The sequence below is a fragment of the Pempheris klunzingeri genome, chromosome 4, assembly GCF_042242105.1.
Source record: "Pempheris klunzingeri isolate RE-2024b chromosome 4, fPemKlu1.hap1, whole genome shotgun sequence".
Classification (NCBI taxonomy): domain Eukaryota; kingdom Metazoa; phylum Chordata; class Actinopteri; order Acropomatiformes; family Pempheridae; genus Pempheris; species Pempheris klunzingeri.
This window is the reverse complement of record NC_092015.1, coordinates 2,974,262-2,991,016: the sequence shown is the minus strand read 5'-3', so window position 1 is coordinate 2,991,016 and position 16,755 is coordinate 2,974,262. Positions and strand designations below refer to the sequence as shown.

The 16,755-nt window shown below is 41.1% G+C and overlaps 1 protein-coding gene across 1 annotated transcript; it reads right to left on the bottom strand.

Moving 5' to 3' along the window:
- Nucleotides 1-1,252: 1,252 nt before the first annotated feature.
- Nucleotides 1,253-13,133, bottom strand: LOC139199875 (flotillin-2). Its single transcript, XM_070829064.1, has 11 exons — nucleotides 12,958-13,133; nucleotides 11,057-11,138; nucleotides 8,933-9,023; nucleotides 7,377-7,500; nucleotides 6,611-6,729; nucleotides 4,823-4,936; nucleotides 4,620-4,739; nucleotides 4,325-4,539; nucleotides 2,604-2,787; nucleotides 1,868-2,017; nucleotides 1,253-1,494 (listed from the first exon to the last, which is right to left on the bottom strand). The coding sequence occupies exons 1-11, from the start codon at nucleotides 13,004-13,006 to the stop codon at nucleotides 1,456-1,458; spliced, it is 1,287 nt and encodes a 428-aa protein (XP_070685165.1). The 5' UTR covers nucleotides 13,007-13,133; the 3' UTR covers nucleotides 1,253-1,455.
- Between the last annotated feature and the right edge of the window lie 3,622 nt (nucleotides 13,134-16,755).

The following is a 16,755-nucleotide window of genomic DNA, read 5'->3' as shown; positions in this document are numbered from 1 at the left end:
AGCGAAAAACAAACATGTTTAGTGGACATACTTTGATCAGGCAAAATACGTAAAAACAGGGGCGAGGTTTAAAAACACCAGAATTACCCTTCAAGACTTGGTGCATTAACCCCCCAAACAACAAAGCATTGTGACCATTTACAGACAGCAATATCACTAATTAAAATAGATATAACATTGTTTGATAGGTTAAATAACTCTGCTAAAATATCCTTCTATATTTGATGTCACAGCTAATAAAACTATCCAACGCAGTCACACACAAACATTGAACAGAAAGTGTGTTTCTATGAAAAGTGTAAAAGTGTGTAAAAGACCTGTCAAACATGGCTTAGCTTCTACACGTATCTGTAGCATGAAATTAAACAACAGATAAACTACGCAGTATCCCAACTCCTCCTGCTAGAGTGTAGATAAAAAGATGATCTATTCTATTTGGCATCACTGTTTGGCCTCTCATTTTCAGAATCTATTCACATGAAGCTTTTTCTACAATATAAACATATTTAACACAACTCCTAGTTGCCCATTAAATCTTTTCTCTTCTTTTTCCTCTTTTTTTTTTTTTGAACATCAACCGTTTTCACCCCCAATTGTTAATGAAGGCCAAAACTACCAACACTGTACATTAAAATCCACAGTAAATATTAAAAGGACCACATTACAAGCCAACCAAAATCAGCACAAGATCTGAATTTGCTTCCCGTTTTCCTGCCAGCTTATAAATAATAATGATCATGTGTTCGTGCCTGATTTCAACAGTTAGTGGAGAATAAAACAGATAAAATTTGCGCAACAAAAGGGGCTTCTTTTAAGATTGTGAGCACCTGTTACATCGTTAAAAATCAATCTCTGAGACATAAAATAACCTGAATAACATCTGATAGTTAAAAAAAGCACAATTAATGTACAATACGAGCAAAGTTCTGCAGTTAAAAAGAAACGATTCAGATTATCTGGGGAGTGCAGATGTGTCTGGACATAAAGAAAGGAGGTATATAAATCAGCAAGAAGGCTGCAGAAAGTGAGAGCAGAGGCCTGGTCGTCTGAAAAAGCAGCGCCCTGATGTAGAAATACCAGAGAAGAGGCGCCAACGTCAGCCGTCAGGTCACATGACAATATGACGCCAAACGTCAGCTCTCCTCTTCCTCGACATTTCATACAAACGGGCCAAAATATACGATTCAGATATTAAAAAATAAAAACACAAAAAGGAAGCACAACACAAAATGTCCCCATGTTAGAAGTTAAATTTAAAAAAAAAAAATGTCTGAATGAGCAGCAGTGCATGCAGATATTCTGGTCCTGTATAAAGTAAGGCACCAGAGGTTTCCAAAATTCACTTGGTATACAGTATATATACGTATAAAACAACAAGATTCTTCAAGTGTATTAAAGGCAGTCTATCAGAGTGCATACGACAGATATACTGGAGTCACGTGGAGTCGTCGGCTTTCAGGCTTGAGTGCTCGTCATCTTCTGCAGCAACGGGAGCTGTCGAGAGAGGACAGACTAGTGAAGGACTGAGGATCAGACTTATTGCTTAGTACAAGAAAAAGCAAAGGGAGCGTGAGTCCTCGTCAGCCACCGTAGCTTCTCCTACACGCTGGGCTGTAATCTGGAATCTCACCACTAGACGGCGCTACATCCTGCACACTGGAGTACTGACTGTCAAAATATAACCACCAAACAATGACTGGCTGTTTTAGCTCTTTGGGCCCACAAATGCCACACAAAACTTTATTATACATGAAACAAATAAATGAGACACACAGAAACATTGGATGAATCATGCAGTCGTCGTTGTAGCGTCGCCCCTGACAACAAACTCATTACGCATTAATAGTACTACACTGCATAAACCTACCTTTGACAAATCCACTCCGGTGAGAGCGTTGATAGACACGGGAAGTTCGGCCAAAAGGCGGTTCACCTCGCCCGTCACGCGGCCGCCCTCCCCGCTGAGGATGACGATCTCATTGGTCCTGGCTAACGGCGCTGCCACCTTGGAAGCAATCTGCAGAGACACAGGTGGGTGTTTACTGTCAGCTGGAGGTAATAAAACACGATCAGTGACGTGGAGACATGATACAGTCACAGTCTGGTGACTTCTGAGTCATGAAGAGGAGGCTGAAGAGCTGTAACCACTTCCAAAACATCTGCCATCTGTCTTTTATTTTCAAAAACAGATATCGTGAAGAACATTATCATATATTTATTTATGCTTCTTGATGATGCACCAGATCAAGAAGAACACAGTAAAAAGGTTTAGAGGTGCTGCTGGGTGGATTTGTTACGATCTGTTCTGCTTCTTTTTCCAGCTTCCTGCTCAGCTGAGCTCGTGGCTGTAGCTTCGGTGGTAAGCGGTTAAGTCTTGGCGAGAAAGTGAATAAACGCATTTCCCCAACTGTCAAACTATCCCTTTAATACCAACGCACTGAGGAAGCAGTGTGAATCATGCACTGACTAAAGGGGAATCATGCTTCCTGGCAGCTTGTTGTAAAAAGCAAACCAACACCATCTTGAACCACAGACTGTTAGAGAATCTGGATCTGCTGTGTGGGACTTTTAGGGAGGACTTGGAGAACCCGTCTAGGTTTTACCTTCGGCAGGGCCTCGAGGACCAGGGCGGTCTTAGCTGCCTCTCCGTACTGCTGGTAGGCCTCGGCCTTCAGCCTCATCTTCTCAGCCTCCGCCTTGCCCACCGCTTCGATGGAGGAAGCCTCCGCCTCACCGATCCTCTTGATCTTCTCGGCCTCGGCCTGGGCGATCAGCACCCTCTTCATCCTGACGCAGAGGAAACACACGAGATCAGATCTCCTGGCTGCACTTTAGAAGGACTGATGGTGGCATAAAACCACACAACCATTAGAGGTTGTTCAGCACACAGGAGCAAAAGTGCACAAAAAATATTTGGCTGATCGGTCCGGTATGTTCCTGTGTAATGAATTTCTAAATGTTATAACTTCTATATACGAGATTCAGAACACTTTCTGCTCTTAATGTGTAATTTAATGTGTTGTCACTATCGACATGTTTGTCATCATTATTCACCATCATTATCATCATTATAATTATTGCAGCCCATTAGTGGATGTTTAGTGGAGTTTGAGGCATTCAGCTGAAGTCCTTGAAAGCAGCTACATGGCTGAAATGTGGCTGCAGGTGCAACAATAAAATGGAGGCCGTGTAACCACAGCAGATGGAAACGTGGTGTGTTAGTGAGGACGCAGGCTGGAGGGACGAGTTTCAGATAATCATCCACACAGCTGGTCTGTCTCTAACCCAGAGAAACAATCTCTACCAGAAGCTCCTCACCTCTGGCCTTTCTACAAACAACCAAATAAAAAACAGCATATTGGGAAGAGAACTGGAGCTAAAAGAAGCCTTGAATGACTTTTAAAAACTGCACGAAGACACAGATTTGGAGATCGATACCAAATTCACTCTCTGCCTCAAATGAGGGGATTTTTACTGAGCCTGCCACAAATCTGTCAGGGTGGGATGTTTCTTTAGGAGGGGAGACCACAGATGTAAATGATTCGTCTGGTTGTGGACATTCTGGTAAATAAGATGTTAAACTGGGATATTTTAACTTAAAAAAACGTGTTTTGTGTTGCTGTACTGAGAAGACAAGAAGGCTGTATGTGAGGAAACATTAGCTTAATAAAAAGGCCAGAGATTGAAAGAGTTGAAAAATCAATGTATGGGATTTTAGGTAAGAACTTTTTAGTCCTTTGACACATAAAAGAATTATAAAAATCACTACAAGTCAGGAAACACATACTCAGCAGCAGAGGAGCCACTGAGGGACACAGAAAGGTAAATCTGGTGTAGAAAATAATATATCAGATGATAATGTAAAGTCATTTTATACTTTATATCTTTAAATATTTACTGCTGTCACCATGTTGTCTCATTCTCTCTCCTTCTCTGCATGAGTAACACAGATTTTACACCTGCTCGACAGGAAAGCCTAAAAAAAAAAACTTTTTTCCAATTTTCAACAGAGGAACTTTTCCTCGATTCACCTGTGCAAACCCCGACTGTTTAGTGGCTAAAAAAGGGCCACAAATAATTAGTAAATATCCTCCAGTATGTTTTGAAAATTTAACTCCCACTCAGATGGTATTTCAGCAACCTGCTCATAAATGGAGGCCTGGAGGCTACAAGAAGATTAAACTCACAAGGTGTGTCGGCTATGAGCGAGGAGTGAGGAGTGTGAGCTGTGCTTAGCACTAGTGTTAGTTCTCACAAGTAATACTGGTTAAAAAAGCTGATAAAACTGGCTGAATGCCCCTTTAACCGATGGGTTCTCACTCACTTGTGCCCCTCAGCCAGCTGCTGCATTTTGTAGGCCTCTGCCTCAGCGGGCCTCTTCACGGTGGCGATGAGCTCCTTGTCTGTCCTGGAAATCTCCCTCTCCTCAATGGTGATCTCCTTCTTCCTCTGCACCACTTGGATCTCGATCTCCTCCAGGCGGATCTTCTGCTGCTCCTTCGCTGCCTGCAGCTCGTACGCCAGCTGGGCCTCCGCTTTCTGAAAATACACACATCTATGGTAACACACATTTTGTCTGACGGCTGGTTTCAGCAGCGTTTCTAACCTCAGGCGCCCACCTTCGTGTTGACCTCCTGGTTGAAAGCAGCTTTCTGTAGCTCCAGCTCTCGTTTGGAGTCGGCCATCTTGGTGTCAGCCTGGAATTTAACGTCCATCATCTCCTTCTTGCACTCTGCTTCCTGGGAGACGATTAAGAAGCAAAGCGGCGTTCAGTTGGTTGCTGTGCACAACAGAAGCCACTTCTCAGAGTCTCCTGGCTTACCCGTATCCCAGCATCCCTCTCTGCCTCAGCCACGCCGATGTCTGCGTCCCTCTGGACGGCTGCAGTCTGGGTCTTCCCGAGGGAGCTCAGGTAATCGAGTTTATCGTACACATCCTGCAAGAACAGGCAAACAGGTCAAGCTTTAAGCTACAGAGCTCTGGGTGTGGGGTAAATGGGGGCTAGAAGTCTTTTCCAGTTGATGAAGCAATGATTCAAAACACAAAAAAAGGTAAAACTGAAAAAAATGTGCCCTTAAGAAAAGACTGGAATGAACAAAAGCAGGGCCGACACCTTCAGGGCGATCAGTTGTGCTCCAGATTCTCATTGGTCAGACAATCGTTACTTTCACAAAGACAAAAGCCTTCGCAATCCATTATTTTTTGTTATTATGCCACAATATTATAATTCCCCCCTAGTGGAGGACTGGTGCTGGATTGACAGTAAAGATCGGTGTGAGTGAAGAACACGGAGCAGGACAAGAGAGCGTTGTTTGTGCCGAGACAACTACTTAAGATAGAACAATCGTTTTATTTACTTTTCAAGCAGAAATGTTGAAAAAAGTTGCCCTCAGCTCTTTACATATAAAAAATTGCTGCTTTTTATGACAGTAAATTCACTATCTGGGCGCCTACAGCCCCGAGCCAGCGTGAAGGAAACACTGCAGCAGGTCTGAGGAGTGAGAGCATTTTATTTGATTTGTCGTGAGCACGTTCTCTAAATGTCCCGTTTCTCTCACTGCTTTGACCACAAACAGACACCAACTGTCTGTGTGGTAACGGCTTATTGATTTCCACACCTGGCACAAGCGAGCGCCTCATTAACTGGACCTGACAGCGCCGTCTGGTTAGTGAAAAGGTCTGAGCTACATTCAGCAGTAACATGAGGAACATCAGCACTCAGGAAGACTCCTCTGAAGAGTCACTCGTCCTGATGCATCACAGAAACCATCCATCGAAGTGGACTGTGGGCTTCCAGCGAAGCACTGTGGTCTGCCACACTTCAATTAGCTCCAATCAACAACAGCAAACTCTACAAGGGGAGTCTCCTGATGGTCCGTTATTGGACCCAAGAAACCCAGCAGGGATGATTTCTCTAATGAGCAGCAGCCTTGAGAGGAAGATAACAACATGTTCATGTCCCCTCGCCCTCCTACGCATTTCCTGTCACTCTTCAACTGTCCTTTCAAATAAAGCAATAAAATGACAAAAACAATAATGACTAATGTCTTGTGCAACCGTGAACGGACTGAAAGTACGTCTACTAGAAGTGCTTGTTTTTGCCACCGACAGGCTCAGATTGTTATTATACTGACTCCCTTGTTATAATCCTATACAATATAATCTGTCAGTGCCAAAAACGAGCACTTTTAGTGGACAGCTTTGACGGGTGCAGTTGCACAAAAGGGCGACATTACGAGTTATCCTTCAACGTTACGACTTAGCACACATGAACAGGCCAAACAATAGGAGGTCAACTAGTTAACTAGTTAGCATAGCGAGCTTTGGCCACTCTGCAGTCTGATACTTTATGCTTCAGCCTTTCTCTTAGCTCCACCGCCCTCCAGCCCGAGACCCAGAAACCGATCGAGCTTCGTTTTATCAAGGATGTTAAGCGTGTAATGGAGAAGACGAGGAGAGAGGATCCTCACATGTGCTGAACGGGCATGTGAGCAGGTTTGTTCTTGGATTAAGACTGCAGGTCTATTTCAATGTGATGGCCGTGCTGGGTTGTATTACTTTGGCCCGTCTTTGCTCCGTACAGTAGCTTCTAACAGCATCTTCTACTCACCTTAATGGTGAAGCTGAGAATCTCGATGCCCATCCTGCCCACGTCGGGAGCTGCCACCTCCCTCACCAGTTTAGCGAACTGGTCCCTGTCCTGATAGATCTGCTCCACAGTCAAGGTACCTGCAAAGGAGGGACAATGTCAGTGTCTCCATATCACATGGGTGGTCCAATGTCCTGTTTTCATCCAGTGAGTGTTGTGCATTTTTGTTTTCCATCAAGACTTCTTTGGCTTATGTAAAAACAAGACAGGCAGAATCTTCTCAGCCCTTTAGAAAAATCATGTAATCCCTCAACACACGTCAACAGACGATTAGTAGTTTAATAAATCTGTTTGTCCACAGATCCGTAAATAATCCGTAACTGTTTTGATAATCTTTCTCTCTCAGCCAAAATGGGTGTTTCTGCCTATTACAGGGAAGTTTTTCTTGCTGCCGTCTGCTTCTTCTTGAATCGTTTGGTCTCTCTTAATTAAAAGAGTTTGGTCTTGACCGGCTCTACATGAAAAGTGTCTTGAGATAACTTTTGCTATGAATTGGTGCTATACAGATGAAATTTAAATGGAATGAATCAGCCTCCTCATCGTTTCCTGTTTGAAAAGTGAATATCTTTTGGTTTTTGATTGTCGGTCAGACAAAAGAAAAAAATGTGAAGACATTGCCTTTTAACTCGCAAAGCAATGAATCCCCCCCCCCAAAAAAAAATAGAAAATGATTTACATTGGCATGTAAGATTTTAACACACAGTTAACATGAGATGAACGTCCATACCCAGAATGGAGCGCAGATGTCCCTCCAAAGTCTGCAGAACCACAGCCTTGATCTCCATCACTGATTTACCCAGAAACTGCTCACAAGCTACAGCCAGCAGGTCCTGCTCCGTCATGACTTTCACCTGAAGAGAAGACACAGAATCAACATGTAACCCCAGGCTACTGGCCTGTGCTTTAATTACCTCTAAACTCCTCTATAATAATGAAATACGTCAGTAAAAAGGGGCAGTTTGGCTCTGCGACAGAAACATTTCCAATTTTGAAGGTAACATCTACATTATTCACTCATTCACTTGTGCATCAACAAATAACAATAATAAAAGGCATAAAAGAACAGCAGCAGTGAGTAGTGCAGACATCACAATGTTCCCATTTATTTCACATTATAGTCTGTCATCAAACAGGTGTTCATTGTGAAAAGCACTGACCTTCCATACTTTTATGGCACTGATCAAATTGCTTTGATAGTAGAGCGTACCAAACAATGCCCCGTCTTTCAGCACCAAATTTTGATACCTAAGCAGTAAATCTCATGAGCGTCAGCGAGCCAATAAGCATGCAGCATGCTTTACCAGGATCTAATAAAGCTGGAGAGTGGCTGTCTAATGTTACATGGAGGCATGTAGGAGAAACAATGGTTAGCTGCCGCTCTGCACTGCACGCTGTCCTGACTTGGCGTATGCTGGTAATGTGGTGGTGCCCACCCTCCAGCAGGTCACCCTGGTGAGTAAGCGGCTCAAGGTTGAGCTGCTAACCCCTGTTAGCCCTGAGAGCATGTCTGTTTTTCTGGTGGGTCGGAGCAGCAGTGGCTCTGACGAGGAGGGACATCTGAAGGACATTTCAATTTACTGATATCATATCATAACTTCAATTTATGGTAAATAGGTTTATCTTTATTGTTTTTATTGTTAAAACAATAAAAAAATACAAACATTTGTACTGTAATGTGTAATAGAATTTTCTTTTTGTTAAAATAGATTTTATAAAGTTGGTACCGTCCTCTTACTTGCAAAAACCTTTATTGTAAATACAATGTTTTGGTCCCTAGATCTTCATTAGGTAGCACAGAGGAACAAAGCATACCAGGCAGATAAACACCTACTCAGGTGAGGCCAGTCAGGGACAATCAGGCTGCCAGGCAATTAGTCCCACAGGCTGCATACATTTGACCAATCAAAGGAAACCTCCTGCCTCTCTTGCTTTAGGACATTTTCTCCTACACACCCGTCTACGAAAAACTTAAAGTGTGCATAAACCTTTTTAGTCATAAAATTAGTATCACCTGAGAGTCTTGTTTAGGAAGCGGTATTAGTCAAGGTAATTACACTTTTTAATGATACCCAGCCCTGATCATTAGCTGCTCTGTTGAATTCTGATCCAGGACAAGTTTCTGACGTCGTATGTTAAGGACACATTTCAGTGGGTGTCAGAAGAGTCTTGAAGTTGATCAGGCAGTCCTCGTGATAAGAGCTGAAGTCGGAGCACTTCCTTCCTGAGGTCTGGCCCATGTGGGTGACAGAGCTCACAGAAGAAGACGTGTGGATGCGGTCTTACCTGAGCCACCCCTGTGACAGTGATGGCGACCCCCTCTGCGGTCTCCACGTCCTCACATCGCGGCTGCAGAGTCATGATCTCTAAGGTTATCCTACAGCAAAGAACAAAATTATTAATTTAGATATTTATGGCAATTATTAACATTACTAATCCACATGCATGTCAGTTATTCATATCGTGTGCAAGTTATCTATCTTGTGCAATTTACCATCTCTACATCTGTGTATATATGGAGGATGTATATAGTGTATTTATGTCATTTAAAATTGTTTTTGTTTTTTTACTCTCACTTTTGAGCTACAGGTGAATTCCCCTGATGCAGGATTAATAAAGTTAATCTTGTCTTATCTTAAAAGCACAATTATCAGGCCATGAATATGACGTCAGAGGAACAAGCTGTGGAATAACTCAAGGTTTTATAAAGTTTTTATATAAGAGGCATACTGACGCCTTACGGCTCCCCACAGCTGTGTTTTGTTAACCTGCCACATGTCATAGTTAAATCAAGTTGAAACACTTCGTCCTTACTGGAAGTGAATAGAGAGAAAATAATCTAGCGTGACCACACATGCTGTGTCCACTCACAGCTGTCTTCTGCCTTTTTTGTTGTTATATTTTTCCAATTTAATCCATCAATCTTTATTTATATAGCGCCAATTCATAACAAGTGTTATCTAAAAGACACTTTCCTTAAGAGCAGGTCTAGATTCAGGAATTCAAACTTTAAGGATTCAAGAATCTGCACATGAGCATCATTATTAGGCAACAGTGGCAGGAAAAACTTCCCTTTAATGGGAAGAATCCTCGAACAGAACCAACGGTCAAGAATACAACACTGTAAATCATGATCTTTTGCCGGCACTATACGTTTGCATTAACGGCAAATCGCTTCATTAAGGTCCTTCAACTTGCTAGTATCACTGGCATAAATATCCCACAATGCAATGCAGCAGTGATAACCACAACAACATAGCAGACAACAGCAGACAGTGAGAAATGAGGCTCTGGGGTGGCGTCACCAAGTGTCAGTATAAGGCTTCACTTGGCAGGGCGTAATGTATTTTCTTAAAGCAGTTCTTCACTTGGGTTTCCATGGTTACGTGCCTCCTGCACATACACACGAGCAGACATATCACAGACGATGTGAAAGAAGTGGTCGTAGCTTCCAGGTCTGAAATGAAGCCAGTGCTGAAGAACCTTAAAGCTGCATTCATAGAAGTCTGACTGGATGGAAGTCTGTGAGAAAATGAGCCAACTTCTCACTTGATTTATTTCCTCAGTAAACATTTCTGATGCTTGTTTAGTATGTTTCTTTACCGGAAAATAGATAATAAAGCAGGGAATGCGTTATGGTGAGGCTACTTTATGGCTAACCGATCACAGGACGGTAAGGCATAAACCTAACCAATCAGACACAGAGGTGTTTGCAGAAAGACCACTGCTTCTGGTTCTGAAACTGTGGGGATTCTTGAATCCTTAATTTTGAATTCCTGAATCATTGGGTCTGCTCTTTATGTAAACTGCCCCATAAATCACAAGTATGGGCATTACAACAGAGCATCATTCAAGAAATGAGGTAATGGAATATTTCACAATCTCAGCCGTGACATGTGACAGCGTCGTTGACCAACAAAAACAACAAGCACTGGAAAAAATTAACCAGAGAAATGCACTTGTCTTGTGACACTGCACATGTAAGAGGAGTGTGAGCATTTATCAGTGAAGCACACAACACACAAACGGAGGCAGAATAGAGACCGTGTAAGCTGAAAAGGAAAAAGGCCTTTAAGCCTGCTTGCATCAAAAAGCATCTTTAACACACTGCGTGAACTAAAGACAGAATACGGTAGAACGGCTTTCATCCCCTGCTTTCTCACAGACCGCCTGAAGATAATGGGACTGACTTCCCGGTGGAAATTCAGGACAGCAAAAGCCCATTTCAGCTGTGGTCTGTTTAAAAACCCCAGCCATTTTATACAAATGAGTTTGAACAGAAAGCCTTTAATAGTATAATCCACTTATCTGTGGTTTTGCCGGCACAAAAGCATTTCAAGGTGGCTACTAAAACTCCATTTCAAGATAACATAAATCAACCTTATACTAATGTTCATAATGCGTTGTCACCTTTGGGTGTCCGAGATGAGCCACCAAGCCCAGGCCCAGCCTCCCACGGCGTAGGTCTTGGTGTCCGAGCCTAAACAACCACCTGAGGGGGGAGGAACAGCTCCATTAGGACAGTTTTCAGGGCACTCTCTATGAAATCCAAGCACATTTCAAACCTTGAAAAACGCCACATTAGAAGCATTTTAAAGGATTTTCAGCACCTGCTCAAACCCTGCATGTCCAATTATCCATAATGTATTCACCATATTCACATCCATCTCCTTTTTTGTGTATATAATATGATATATATAATCACCTGTATCTACATTTCTGCATTATATGTATTTATTTTATTCTTATATCTGCACTGCATCACATCCTCATACTGAATATTTCTGTGTGTTCATTTCACACTGTTAATACTGTCTCAGTCTTGCCATATCTACCGTTCACTGATATTGATATATTACCTTTATACTTATACACATACTACTGCTTTTTTGCACTTCTGGTTAGATGATGAACTGCATTTTGTTGTCTCAGTACTTGTACTCTGTGCAATGACATTAAATCAGATTAGATTCAACTTAATCTAATCAAATAAGATCCACCCTAAGTCAGTCAAAAGCAGTTGCATTAAGAAATACACAAAAACACTGGGCCTAAACTGAGTTTGCTGTGCTATACTTCAGTCGAGGATTTGTTTCTTCAGATATTCCTCCAGTTTTTGCTTTTTTGTTTGTGAATTACTGATTAATTAAACACTGTCAGGGCTCTAAACATTTCAAATAAAACAGGGAAATGGAGTCTCTCTTTGGTCTACATGGTCATAATGACACTAATACACAGAAGTATTTATTTACCTTCACACATCATGTTTATGATCAATGACGTTTCATTTTGCGTTTGTAAGAATATTAAAAACCTTCCAAAGAAATAGTGAAATAACACTAATTAATCTATTAAACTCTAACAGATCACAGCAAGGAAGGTTTTTTTAAAAGTTTGTTTTTGTGTGCAGTCTGTGTGGATGTTGACATCTTCCCAGATTCATGTTCTTCATTTATATATTTTCCTAATTTCATTGTACCGCCATGATAAAAAAAAAAAAGGCTATTCTATTCTATATTTTCACTACATATTGTCACTGTGCATCTCCACATAGTAATTTTACTATTCTGTATCTTCTGTACACATTAAAACACACGTCATGTTCATGTAGGGTGAATCTCTCCTCTGCTTCTTCTTTGTTGTTGGGATATTTTTGTTGTTTATTTTTTGAAGTTTTAATCTTTTTCTGAATTCAGGGTCTCTAGCTAAATGTGTCCAATGTTGTACACGGTAAAACATTGAAAAATAGCTGTGATTACTGATGTTGAGTTTTAAAATAAATATATCTATCTATATATAGATATATAATATATATATTTTCTGAGATCTCCACTAATTGTTCACATAAACACATTATAGTTGGAGCTGATGGAGGATGAGCAGAACCCGCCCCCCGTTAGGTGCAGCATTTCCGGGCCTAAACTAAGCGACACACATTATTTTATCTACCAGCACAATATCTATATATAATTTATAATTTTCATTTCAACTGCGGCCGCCTATTATTATAACTGATTATAACGGTTAAGAACCGCTGCTGCTATGCTAACGATGTTAGCTTTACGCTTCTGCGCAAGCCCTGATCGACGCTAGTAACTAGCACTGATTTATTAACCTTACACAAACACTATCTGCTCATTTTAGCCCCATCAGACATTTTTTAAGTTTAATTTAGTTTCTACTAACAAGAGAGATATTAATCCGGTTTGGTTTGACGGTTAGCACTCAATGTGAGCTAACGCTAGCTAGCCTCCGTCACCGTTAGCTCCTATGTGAAGATGACAGCTAGCTTAGCCGTTAGCAGCACCTACCGGAGACCACCAGAGCCTCGTTCGGCCCCACGGTTAAACAGCTCCCCATGTCGGCTCTCAACAAAACCGGGCGAACGGCTGGATCCTGTACGGTTGACGGTACGAGCTTTATCCGGTGTTTGGTCCGAGTTTGACTGGTGGGAGAGTCGTAAGGGTCTCACGGTAACGATAACAGCAACAACACAGCCCCTCCCTCCTTCCTCTGTTTGAACCAAACTTTATTGACAACACTCAAACACAACAGTAACACTTCCTGGTGTCACAAAGGGATGCTGTTATTGAAAAAAGTATTAAAAGTAGGAATAGAAATAGTAAAAAGCTGACATTTACAGATTTTTTTTTGGCTTGTTTGTTTGTTTTATTTATTTTTTGATACATCATATCTGTATTCCCTTGCACTTTGTTGCCCACGCCTGTGTTAAGTCATTATTCAGTAGACTGGATATATGCAGTCTATGAATGTGTATTGATGAGATCTGTATTTAATTTCTTTGTGGTTACTTCAGATATGCACAACAGCATTTTTGAGGTATTTTTACTATACAAAAAAATCCCCATGTCAGGCATCTACAGCCATTTGTCATAGTTTTCATTTCAGATATCCAAAAGGAAAATCTATTCCACGTATCCATAATGTAATTCTGAATATCCAAAATACATTTAGACAGATAAAAAAATTCTTTATGGATAACCACAATTGGTGTTTTGACCGGTAAAAATTAAATTTCATATATCTAACTAAAATTCTGATTAGAAACAATGAAATTGCAGATATCCACAAATTTTACTAATAAGAATGCAAGTCTGGATATCCAGTAATATAGTAAGAAATGCCAGAATGGCTTTGTACATCCACCGACAGAGTTTCCTTGCGGTGGCAGAGAAATAGTAGTAATACAGAGGGAGAATCTGGTGCCAAAAAGACTGAAGATACTCATTTGATGTGTCTGCTAATGCCTCATATTAGCTTCAGATGCATTTTAGTCCTTAAATTGATTAAAATACTTGAAATACGACCATCCCAACCAAAGCAGTGAAGGGTGGGTATTTTATATCAGATAACACTTAATGAGAAAAAATGTTACCCAGTGATATTTCTCATTTCTCAGCAGGTGTTCTAGATAAATAGTTGTTTGATTGATATGTCCAGTCTGCTGATTAAAAAACATTTTAAAGTCTATAAAAACAAATATTGAACTCTTTTTTTATTGAAGTAGTAGGGAAAGAGAAAAATCTGATCTTAAGTACAATAAAACATACATTTTACACATGCAGAGATTTAAAATGATGAAGTACCAGAAATCACAATCAAAACTGCAATTAATTATAATTAATCAATTAATAATTAATGATTAAATGATATAAAGTATTATGACAATTATACAGCACTAGCCATAATGCTAAATACAACAATTATATGTACATAAAGGACACCTCAGATATAATTAAAAGAAATCACATCATTATTAGATTCAAAACAAAACATCAGTGTGATTAAACAAGATACAAAAATAAGTGAAATGACTTTAAAACACTTTTGGTGAAAAGGTTCACTGGTTAAATGTTTAAAAATGTTAAAAACAATATCACATATCAGAGCAGGATGTCGCCCAAAGCAGTGAAAAGTAAAACCACATGTATCCACAACTGAGTAAAGAAAAGGAATAAAACACACGAGGACAATTAAGTATATAAACACAAAGAAACTGAGAGGACAAGTATATATTCTACTGTATTAAAGTCAATGAGAAGTGAGTTATTACAATGAATAAAGGTGATTAACCTCGTGAGTATGAACAGATGCATATTCCCTCTCTGTCTCGGCTTACGGCTGCTCTCCTCTCCTGGTCCTCTGGATCACCGTGCCTACGACAGCACAGAGCAGCACCAGCAGACCGCTGAGCAGTGAGCACCTCACTGTGTAGACGCTGGACTGAACCACAAAGGGCTCTCTGTACTTTAGAAGGGTTTTGGTTGTTGATAGACACTGAAAATTTTGGTCAATAACTAAACACCAATACACTCCTGTGTCTTCCACCGACATGTTAGTGATAACTTTGCTCATTTTCGGATCAATGATTATATTGGAAGTAAAGTCAGTAAATACTCTGCCTCCTGTTTGGTTTGACTTGATGGACCAAAATGTAAGCATTCCTCTTTCTTGATATTTACATCTCAGAGTGACGTTATCTCCCTGTGAGAAGAACTCTACAGCAGGAGGACCAACTTTGGGGCACACTATCAAAAGATACCTTTTACTTCTCAAATTGGCTTCACATAAGTAGAGACCTGAGTCATTTAATGTTAGCGATGAAAACACCAGCGAGTCGTTCCGGCCCACCTCGGATAGATTTTGTTTAATATTTATCCAAACTGGGACCTGGTCATCAGTGTCATTAGTCAAAGTGCACGGCAGCACAGCCGTCTCTTCCACTGAGTGGTAGATTGTCTCTGGTTGCAGTGACAACTGTACAGGCTGACTGCTAACACACTGCTGTTGGTACATCACCAGACAGACGTACAGTGTAAAGTCAGTGGGTGTGAAGTTGGAGACATCAAGCATTGATGTCTTTGCTACCACTTTGAATCTTCCTTTGATATCATCCATCACCTTATTGACCCCCAAAATATACTTCCACATGTCTCCATGATATCCAGCCTCATACCTGAGCCACAGGGTATCCAGAATGTCGGCCGTTCCCTCACAAGGCAGCTTCTTTGTTCCTCCAAGATCCAGCAAAAAATATTCCATCTCATCTATTCTGCCACAAATAGTCAAAGTTGTGTTTTTCTCGTGTGTCACTTCGCCCTCGGTCCAACACTCCTCTTGGTACAGGCCGGAGTCTGAACGCGTCAGGTTGTGGATGATGTAAGAAGAAACATCGTCCCTGCTGACAACTGAGAGTCGCTGCTTCAAGTCTTCAGGTACGGAGACGTTCCCGGACCCGGAGATATACCACAGGACAAGCTTCTCCTCACCCACAGATCTGGAGATCAGGCAGAAGGTGGCCTGCTTCGGGAGGTTGAAGGTGTAAGAGCTCATTTCCTTTTGGATGAGAAGTTCCTCTGCATGAATGTTGCTGATGAGAGCGAACAGCAGGACGGAGAGCTCTGCGACTGCAGCCATTCTGCTCCGATGTCTCCTTGTGAGTGTCGTGCAAACACTAACCTCATCGGCTGCATGTGGTGGGAGGAAGATGACCTCTTTATCTCATCATCATGAGCTCTGTATCAAGTAATCTAGGTCCTCTGAAAAAGTTGTGGTCCGGTCAAAAGGTTAGACGCATAATGAGAATGAGCTTTTAGACACGTACAAGATGTTATCCTGAGTTTACTGCACAGGGAGCCATTTATCTAAATGCTAAGAGCTGAAGTTGAATAAATCCAAAGTTACATGACGTTATGGCCACTGAGAATTGAGTGTGTGTGTTATAATCTGCTAACATATAACTAGACATGTGTGACGTATGTTTGTCTACTGTGATTAATCAATATAATATAATATAAATAAAACAATAGTAACATCAATAGTTGTGAATGAGACAGGGCCCACAGAGAACGCCTATAACCGCCCATGCCTTTGGATGGTCAACGGGTCGCACCACAGCTGTGACCGCAGCCTAAACAGACAGACTAAACCCCTGTTATTTAAAAATATACAACACAGAGAGTAATAATTGACTGTTTTTCTATTATTATGTTTAGAGCTGGAGTTTTATAGACGTCTCTTTTACAGTGGAAATGCTGCTTGAGAGACTGGGAATTTTTTGTTGCAATATCACAGCTGGGAAAAACTGG